Source organism: Phaethon aethereus (genome assembly GCF_964289735.1).
Source record: "Phaethon aethereus genome assembly, chromosome: 26".
NCBI lineage: Eukaryota > Metazoa > Chordata > Aves > Phaethontiformes > Phaethontidae > Phaethon > Phaethon aethereus.
In genome coordinates this window covers 5,588,673-5,598,090 of record NC_138602.1, presented here as the reverse complement: position 1 = coordinate 5,598,090, position 9,418 = coordinate 5,588,673, and the positions used below count along the sequence as shown (strand labels likewise).

Here is a 9,418-nt window from a genome sequence, read left to right as displayed (position 1 = left end):
GCACCCCGGCCCCGCCGCAGCCCGAGCCCGGGCGGCCGCGGCTGCTATGCGGCTTCGCGGCGCACGGCCTCCACCGGGTAAGCGGGGACGCGCCACCACACCGGCCCCGCCGGCGGTCGGGATCTGCCCTCGCGCTCGGGGGCCGGGCGGGACCGGGGCCGGGGCCGGGGCCAGGGCCAGGTACCAGCCGCGTCCCCTGGGCGGGCTGGGACCTCTGTGGCCGGTTGCTGGGCGGGACCGGGGCGTCCCCTCCCCCCCCCGCGGCCGCTTACCGGTCGCTTCCCCCGCGCGGAGCCGGGTCCCCCTCCCCCGCGGCCGCTCCCGGCCCGGCCGGACCCTCCGTCCCCTGCGGGCGTTACTGTCCCGGCCGGTTAGAGCCCCCAGTGCCCCGCCCCGCCCGGCGGTCTCCGCCCGGGGAGACGGGCCGGTGCCGCCGCCGCCCTGTGCCCCGGGACCGGGTTGCCCCGGGCTCGCAGCCTCCTGGGGCTCCGGCCGGAGGACGGGGCCGGGGCCGGGCTCCGCGCTGGGCTGGGCGGGAGCTGCTGGCCCAGCCGGGCCTCCTCTCCCCGTGCCTGCGGCGGCCGTTCCCGCCCGGTTCGCGGGGCCGGGCCCACCCCCCGGGCCCCGCCACTCCCATCCCCAGGCTCAGCCCTGGGGACGAGCCCCCTGCCCGACCCGGGGGTCCCCCCCGCGCCCCCCCCATCCGTCCCTGGGGATGGACACCAGCAGGGCCTGTGCTCTTCGTCCTCCTCCTCCTCTTCCTCGGTTCAACCTCCACGCTGCCCTCCCAGGCAGTGGCGTGAGCCCTGCCAGGGGTCTGGGGTGGTGGGTGGGGGTGTCCAGCTGCGGCCAGGCCCGGCGTCGGGGGCACAAAGGCCTTGTCTGTCACACCCCCGCCTGCCACCGCGTATTTTTAGCCTAGCGTAGCCGCTGTCGCTCTCGAGCACCTGCCCCGCGGGACGCGGGTGCCGCCACCACCACCCAAAATCCCCCGCGCCCCACGGCACCGCCTGCACGGCGGGGAGGCACTGAGCCCCCGTGGCCGGGAGGGACAAAGGGGCACGGCTCAAGGTCACCGCGGCTGCCGGGCCGGGGCTCTCTGTGAAGGGACAGTCCCCTGGCTCTGGCTTCGCCGCACCGGCAGGCTCCGGCTGCATTTGGACCTCGGCTCCCTGCAGGGATGCGGCAGCGTGACCCCAGCACAGCCATGGCCCGGGGTACTTGGGGAGGCAGCTCTGCTCCCAGCAGCGCCGGTGCTGGCACCGAGTAACTCGTGGTAAAGCAGAGCTGTGGCAGCACGGGGCCAGAAGAGCACGTGCCTGGGACGAATCTCGCTCCAGTTTCGCTCGTGGCTCTCGCAGGTGCATGGGACGGAGTTCAAACGTGGCGCGGGACGGCTGTGCGGCGGGGAGCGCGGTTACCGCCTGCAGGTGGCCGTGGCTCCGGGGCAGCCCCGTGCGGGCAGCCCTGCCCGTGCTGAGAGGGGAGGGTCCCTGTCCCAGTGCCTCCCCCTCCATGCAGGCAAGGTGGAGATGGCCAGGAGAGGAGGGGAAACTGAGGCACGGGCAGAGGCCGCGCAGCGCTGACCAGCTCCTGCCGCCCTGGCGCTGGCTTCCCTTGGAGGCTGCAGCAGCGGCTGAGGCGTAGCCGGCAGCCCCAGGGCCGCCACGGTGGCGGCGCGTTTGTCGCGCGAGCCGAGCACTGCAGGGTGGTGAGCGGATGCGGCCGCCGCCGCAGCGAGGCGCGGGGGAAGCAGCTCCGACCCGGCTGCCCAATCGGCGGCGTCACTGGCCAGCGCTGGAAACGGGTTCCCCTTTCCAGAATTCGCAGGATCACGCCGTAGCTGCCGGCTCCTGCGTGCTGCCAGCTGTCCTGCCCCCGCAGCCGGGGCTGCCCGCACTCCCGGGGGGCGTCCCCAGCCAGCCCCGGGGTCGGTCCCTGCGAGGGTCCCGCGGGGCAGCGGAAGCGGGGTGCTCGCCCAGCCGAGTCAATGCCCATACGCGGCACTACCGCGGCGGCGGCAGCGCGGCGGGCTGCCTCCCTGCCTTTGGCACGGGCGAGGTCATGCTGAAGTTGTTGCTGGCGGATCCCTGTCCATCCGAGCGGCTGCTGGTCGCAGCAGAGCGAGGGGGGCTCGGTGCTGCTGGGGGGCTCTGGGCCGGGGCGGTGGGGGTGTCGTGGGCCCAGCCATAACATGCCGGCGGGTGAAGCGGAGCCGAAGCGCTCACAGCCCTGCAGCCCCGGGGGGAGCGGGGGAGCGGCCGCCAGCAGCCTGTTTGCCGGGGTTTCGAGGAGCAAGGCTCTGCCTGCCCGCTCTGGGGGGGGCTGCCCCGGACCCCCAGGGACATGCAGGTCCCCCCCGGTGCTTCGGGACTCTCCTGAGCAAGGGGCCCCTCTGCCACGCGGTGTGGACCCCGGTGCCGCTCCCTCCCCGGCGCTGGCCTGGCAGCTGCCTGCTCCTGCCATATTGACAAGCCTGGTGCTCCCCTCACCCACGTGCAGCGTGTCCCTGTGGTCCCCAGGTGGGGACGTGCCCCGTCCCCCGTGGGGGATGTGTCGGGCAGCTCTTGCCGTGCCCTGCCTGCAGGTCTGTTATCTCCGGGTGCTGGTATCCCGGTATCCGCTGCCTGCAGGGCCAGGCAGGGCTATCGGGTCCGGCAGGCCCCTTCCCCCTCCAGCAGCGCCCGGCCTCCCTATCTCATTAGCTTGAGATTAATGAGGCTCCTGCGCTGTCTTTAACTCCTTCCTGCTCCCCAGCTCCTGCTGGCAGCTCCGCTGACCCTCTCCTCTGCTTCTCCCGGCAGGTTTGCGCCAACGCCTGCCAGAAGCTGAGCCGGCCCAGGACTAGGGACGCTGGGCCCTGAGCCGGGGGACGCCGCGTTGACCCCAAGGCTGCCGCCCCCTGGAAAGTGCCCGGTTGACGAGGGAGGGGGCAATGAGCTGGGCTGCCGCCGCTGCCTGTTGAGCCTGCGGAGGTTTCGGTGCCTGCCCGGGGCACGCTTGCCGACAGCAGCAGCACCCTGATTGTGACCAGTGGCCCGGAGCCCCTGAGAGAAGGAGACGTCAGAGCAAGGCCAAGGGGGGCCAGGGGGCACGTCGGCGTCGGCGATTCGTGCCCTGACGTCCCGACGGTGCTGCCACCCTCTGCTGCCCTCGCCCCCCCGGGCCCTGGCAGCCCCCTTGCAGGGCTGCCCCCCGCCAGCGCTCCCCAGCTTTGGCCTCCGGTCCCGCTGGAGCGCAGCAGCCTGCCGGGCGCTGCCCCCCGCGCCTCCCGGGCATTGCCCCCTGGGTGCATCGCCCCCCGCCCCCCGGGGGACCCGCCGCCCGCCGGCAGAGCCATGAAGCTGCAGGCGGTGATGGAGAACCTGCAGCGGCAGCAGCGCGCACGGCTGCAGCAGGCGCTGGAAGCGCGGCAGCAGGAGCAGCAGCAGCAGCAGCGCTCCACACCGCCCCCCGCGCAGCCCCCGCCAGCCCCGGGGCAGACCCCTGCCAGCACCCCGGCCCGGGGCCGTGGCCAGGATCCGGCCCCGACACCGTCGGAGGAAGGAGCGGAGCCCGAGAGCGCACACATCCAGCGGGCGCAGATGGCCGCCCTGGCCGCCATGCGGGCAGCGGCCGCTGGCCTCAGCCACTCGTCCAGCCCGGGGCTGTCGGATGAGAGCCAGGCCTCCGAGGAGGAGGAGGAGGAGGAGCGCGGCGAGGATGAGGAGGAGGATGGCGGATACCAGCAGGAGATGGGCTCCGAGGAGGACGAGGAGGATCTGTGAGTATACCCTAGCACAGACTAACGGCTCTTACGGGTTCGGGGAAGGGGCAGGGACGCGGTCTGGCCCCAGTGGGTTTTGGCAGAGCCGGCTGGGGACGCAGGCTTCCCTTTGGGGCCGGGAGGCTGCGGGGGGGCTGCCTGCGCTGTGTCGGGCGGCCGGGTTCGTGCAGCTCAGGGCAGGGGGGTGGGTTAGTGCTGTCGGGATGTCCCGGAGCAGGAGGTGCTGAGAGCAGCAGCTCGGCTCGGCAGCCATGGTTCCTTGTGCCAGGCTGGCGTGGGTCGACATTTCGTCTCTGCCCAGGAGCCACGTGGGGCCGTGGCTGGTGAGAGGATCCTCGTCTGGCTTTAAATTATGCAGGGCCCTCGCGGCCGCCTCCTCCCAGCCCACGTCCTCTCCAGGGCCCGGAACAGGCTGGAGCCATCTGACAGAGCCCCGCTCGCTGCCAGAGCTGCCGTCTTGGGCTGCCGGTGGCCGGCAGTGCCCCCCGGGGCTGCCACCCGCTGAGGCTTCGCCAGGTTCCCTGTGTGCCGGGCGGGTGGTCCCAGCCCCACAGCTGTGGGGTGCCCGTGGGGCGGGCAACAATGGACAGGGATTGGCTTTGGGGACTCAGCCCCCTGCCTGGCATAGGACCAAATCTCTCCTCTTCCCCCTGCTCTAGGAAGGGCAAGTGGGATGATGATGAGTTTGAAGAGGACATGGGTGAAGAGGAGGAGGAAGAGGAAGAAGAGGAGGAGGAGGAAGAGGAAGACTATGAGGAGGAGGAAGACATGGGAGAGGAAGGGCTCAGCTCGGCAGAGGCGGTGCGGGCGGGTGCGGGATCTCTGCTGCTCCGCAAGCCCCCGGTGCCGCAGCACTACCGAGGCGAGCCTCAGCGGCTGCCGGGCGGGCAGGAGCGGCTCCCCTCCGGACTGGGCCACGCGCAGCCCCCGCTGCCAGCACCCGACCACGGCGACTGGACCTACGAGGAGCAGTTCAAGCAAGTAGGTACCCACCGAGACACGTGTACCCCTCCGTGCCCATCCCTCCCCTGCTCCTTGGCTCTGCTGCACGTCCCTGCGTCCTCAAGAGCCACGGCAAGGCATTTCTGGCAGTGCCGCCTCTGGCAGCATTCTCTGATCGAGCTGCCGTCGTTGATGCTAAGAAAGCGTGGGATTTCTCCGGGGTTTTAATGCTTGGGCTCAGCTTTGCCCCCTCCCTGGTCGGTGGCTCCAGTGGGGTCGTGCGTCCCGGCTGGCACTGTGGCCTGGCCATGCGCAGGCGGGCAGTATAATGGGATTCACTGCGGAGACCTGGGAGAACTCTTGATGAAAATGATGGAGAAAAACACCCCAAACTTGCAAACCTGAAGGGACTCTTCGGTTTCCTCTTCTCCGCTCTCCCTCAGCTGTTTTCGGTAGGGACCTGGCTTGCTCCCCATTACTGTAGAGGTGATACCTGGTGGGATGGCTCCGACCCTGTGGATGTTTGGGGGCAGAGCTGCCCCCCTGCTGCCACCAAAATGCCATCAAAGAGTGAAACTGAGGGGAAAGCGCCCCAGCTGCCCCCTCCGCCACCTTCCCCGTGCCAGCTGAGCCAGGCTGGCAGGAGACGGGCACGCTCTCGCTCTCTCCCGGCACTGGAGCTCACTGCGCCCTGCTTTCGGCTAAGAGAAGGAAATGTGCTGCGAGCCGGGGCTCCCTGGGGGCTGCCCGGTGCCTTTGATGTGTGTGTTTAAATACATCTGAGTTTAGGGCTGGGGGAAGGGACGCGAGCCAGCAGCAGCAGATGGGACCCAGATGGAGCGGCCGGGGCATGGTGGCCTTTCGGGAGGGATGCGACGGCCCCTGCCCCTTCCCCGAAGGGGCCGTCACATCCCTCTTGAAAGGGGGAAGAGGCTGCCGGGATCTGCCGGCACATCTGGATGTGGGCAGCCTCATGACAGGGCTGGTGGAGAAAGCACAAGCGAGCGCAGAGCGTGCGGCTGCCCTCCCTGGTGCGCTCCTGCCTGGCTGCGGGGAAGGAGGGATGCTTCTGCGCCACGCGTCCCTCATGCCGCTGCACCCACGCCACCTCTTCTCTTGTGGTTTCTCTCTTTTGTGCTTCCTGCTGTCGGGGAGCGAGAGGCTGGGGACGTGATCTCGTATCTGTGAAAAGGCTTTTTCAATACCACAGCCACGATCTTCCTGTTTGTCACCGTGTCGGTGCTGTACCAGACCTGCCCGCCAGCTCCGGGGGCCTGGCAATTGCTCCCAGCCCTTGGGATGCAACGGGAAAATCCAGGACTGGGCGCTCGGCGGTGCTCGCAGGACCTGTGCCACGCCGGTGTGGCGGTCGGTAGATGTGCCATGGACCGTGGCATAGATGCCACTGGGTCCCCCACCGCAGCCACAGCACTTGGGGACACTATCCCGAGTCCCAGCGCATTCCCTGCCCCCGTCCCCACCTCTGCCCCCCAAGCTGGGCTGGCAAAAGGGGCTGAGGCCCCCCCCCTTCCTGCCTTTTGCTTCCCAGCGGAAAGCTTCCTGGGGTCGGCGGGGAGAGCCCAGCACGGCAGTTAATCGTGGAAACAGCCGGAGGGGGAAGGAAAGTAGCTGCCGCCGCTGCGCCGGCGGCGGAGGAGAGGAGGCGAAGCGCCTGGCCGAGAGAGGATTTCCCTGGCACGTCAGCCCGCCAGCGCTTGGATCGCGGCCGCTGGACCTGGGCCAGGGGGTTGCTCGGTGCAGCGCGGCGCTGGCCGGGAGCTCCTCCTGGCCGCCCTCCAGCGCGTGCTGCCGAGCGCCCCAGCTCCAGCCCCAGCCCAGCTGGCGCGACCGGGCCGGCGCGGCCTGGGAAGGAGCAGCAAGAATGTAAACAGCGAGTGGTGGCGTGGGGCGGCCGCCGTGGCCCCGGTGCTGCTTGGCAGGGGACACTTTACCCTTTCCCTGCTCCCGCCACTGCCGGCCCTTTGCCGGGGTAGAGGCGCGTGAGGGGAAACCCCAGCAGCACCGGGGTGCTGGTGCACCACGGCTGGGTCCCCCCATGCGGGAGAGCCCGTGAGGACATGGTGCCGTGAGCGTGGCCGTGCCGGTGCCGGGCCTTCATGCAGGGGTGGGGAAACGCCGCTCAGGGAAGGGGCTACTTCAGGGTTCCTCTTCTCCTGCAGAGGAGCTCCTCTCCTCTCGGCGCCGGGAGCACCTCTGCTGTCCCGCGCGCTCGCAGGGAGCCTGCGACCTCCTGCGTGCTTCGGCTGAGCCGGGCCCGCCGGCACCTGCCAGGGCCACGCTGTGGCTGCGTGGGCTCGGTTTGGGGGAGGCGGGTGACTCTGATTTCTTTCTTCCTGCCTCCAAGCAGGCTGGGGTCCGCCCAGGCAGGGCAGGGCTGGTGGCCCGGCCCTGGCCCCCGCCGCGGCTCACCGCGTCCCCCGCGGCTCAGGTTCAGCTCTGGACGTGCTGGCGCTGGTGAATGGCCCAGCCCGGCGTCGGACCCCCGGCCTCCGCGGCCCCGCGCTCTGCGTGCTTGAGGACGTGGCCCTTGCCGGGCAGTGCCAGTCCGAGTCCCTGCGCCCATCTCCGCACCGAAAGCCCGTGTGCCCCGTGCCTGCCGGGGGGCTGTGCCCGTCCGCCGCCGCGGGGTTTTATTGACCCATCTGGGACAGATTCCTGCAAACCGGGGCCGGGCCAGGCTGAGCCGCGGGGGACTGGAGGAGGAGGGGGCCCGGCTCAGGGGGAGGAAGGGGAGGGCGCGAGGAAGAGTTATGGAGGTTAGGGAGGTTAGGGAGCCGGCGCGTGGCACCTCCCCGTCCCCGGGGACGGCTACTGCGCAGGCCGAGGTCAGCTCGGCGTCTGACCCGGGGCGCTGCCCACGCGGGCAGCAGAACAAAGGAGCCCGCGGCGCGGCGACTGCTGAGGGCGCGATGGCTGCCCGGGGGGAAAGGGGCATTTTTGGGGTGGGAGGAGACTCCCCGTGGGGAACGGCCACCACGTCCTCCTCCACCGGCCAGCAGCAAGGGCAGCCTCCATTCCTTGCTCTCGGGCCTGTTGTAGCCCCGCCGGTTGGCGGCACAGGGGCAGAGGGGTCCGTGCGGCCGGGCCGGGGCCACATTCTCTCTCGTTTGGGTTTGGGATCGGGATCGTCTCTAACCTCACCCCAAAAGGCAGGATGGGTCCCGGGGGGCTGGGGCGACGCCAGCGTGTCCGGGCTGCCAGCCCGTAGCTGGGCTCGGCCGCGGGGGTCTCAGCTGCCCATGGGCAGTGGCGGGGGGCTGTGTGGCGGAGGGCTGTGTGGCAGGGGGCTGGGGGTGAGCCCTGGCACCCACCCCCCAGCGCACCGCGGCCGGGTGCTGGGGCTTGCGCTGCCGGTGTTCCAGCGTTCCGGAGGGCGATGCTCGCAGGGGAAGCCGGGCTTTGACAAGCCACCCGAGCGCGAGCGGCTCAGCCAGCCCCTGCCAAAAATTTGGCGCTGCTGCGTGTCGCCGTAAACTGCTACGTAATGCCTGGCCGGCGAGCTGCTGCCGTCGGCGCGGGCTGCCGGGGAAAAACCTGCTTTGATGTCCATGCCCCAGCCCCGCTTGGGGGGAGCGTCTGCTGCTGCCCCATGGAGAACCCCCCTCCTGACCTTTCCGTTTCGTTACCGCTATTACTGTGCCCTACTAATACCGGGAGCGTGAGCCCTGGGTGCGTCGGCAGCCCACGGCGCCGGAGTTTCCTGCCTCTGCCCCTTTTGGAGTTTCCTGGGCTGCCTGCGCTGCCCCGGGCGCCTGCACCCCGTCACCCCGGCATCGTGTCCTGCCGGCAGCCTGGGGGGGTCTGACCCCCGTGTTCCCCCTGGCTGCAGCAGCCACTGGTGCCCTTTGGGGTGCCCCATTTTGGGTGCCCCCTTTCAAGGCTGATGTTTAACCCCCGTCTCCGCTCCCGTTCGCAGGGAGCGTCGGAGGCTCGGGGGCACGGTGCTCAGGGGAGGCGGTGCCGGCGGTGGGGTGCCGGCGGTGGGGTGCCGGCGCTTTGTGGGGACGGGAGGTTTCTTAAGCTGTCCCGAGTGGGGACGTCTGAACCGCGCCGCTGGCATGTGGGGGGCAAAAACCTCAGCCTTTATCTGGTGCCGAGCAGCACTCCCCCGAGATACGGCGTCTCAAAGTGCAACGGGTGGGGGGGGAAAAAAAAACCGAAAGCAACTCCGCAACCTCGGCAGGCGGCATGCTGGGTGCGGCGGGGGCGAAACCGGACCCCCCGCCCTGCCTGCTCCCAGGCTTGGGGACCAGCCGCGGCTGCAGACGTGGCAGGGCCGTGGCAGCTCCCGGGAAGACAGAGCCGGGATTTTCCTGGGGAAACACGGGAGGGGCTGAGGAAAAGACCGTTTCTCCTCTGAAGCCCCGGGGTTTGGAGCCCTGTGCGGAAACCCCAGGCTCCGGTTACGGTGCAAGGGATCCCCTCTGCCCCCACGGGCAGCAGAGCCCCTGGTGCGTGGCCCTGAACCCCTTTCTCCCGTGGCATATTTTTATTTAAAACGCCCAAAGCTTGCGGGGGAGCGGGGCTGGGAGCGGGGGCCCTGCAGCCCCTTAATGAGGGCGGGAGGGTCCATTTACTTTCTTTAAAATATTGATTAGAGCTTTATTGCATTAGCCAGCCGAGCGGATGAGCCGCCCCGGAGGGCGCGGGGGCCCCTGCACAGGGAAAGGGGCACCCGAGCGTCGTCGC

At 70.1% G+C, this 9,418-nt stretch overlaps 1 protein-coding gene across 1 annotated transcript in view; it reads left to right on the top strand.

Moving 5' to 3' along the window:
* Positions 1-3,338: 3,338 nt before the first annotated feature.
* ARID3A (AT-rich interaction domain 3A) overlaps positions 3,339-9,418 on the top strand; it is a gene marked incomplete at both ends in the record, with an annotated part of 18,130 nt that continues 12,050 nt past the window's right edge. Inside the window, 2 exons of the mRNA XM_082010825.1 lie at positions 3,339-3,763; positions 4,426-4,747. Coding sequence (XP_081866951.1) covers positions 3,339-3,763; positions 4,426-4,747 — 747 coding nt within the window. The remainder of the gene's footprint in view (positions 3,764-4,425; positions 4,748-9,418) is intronic.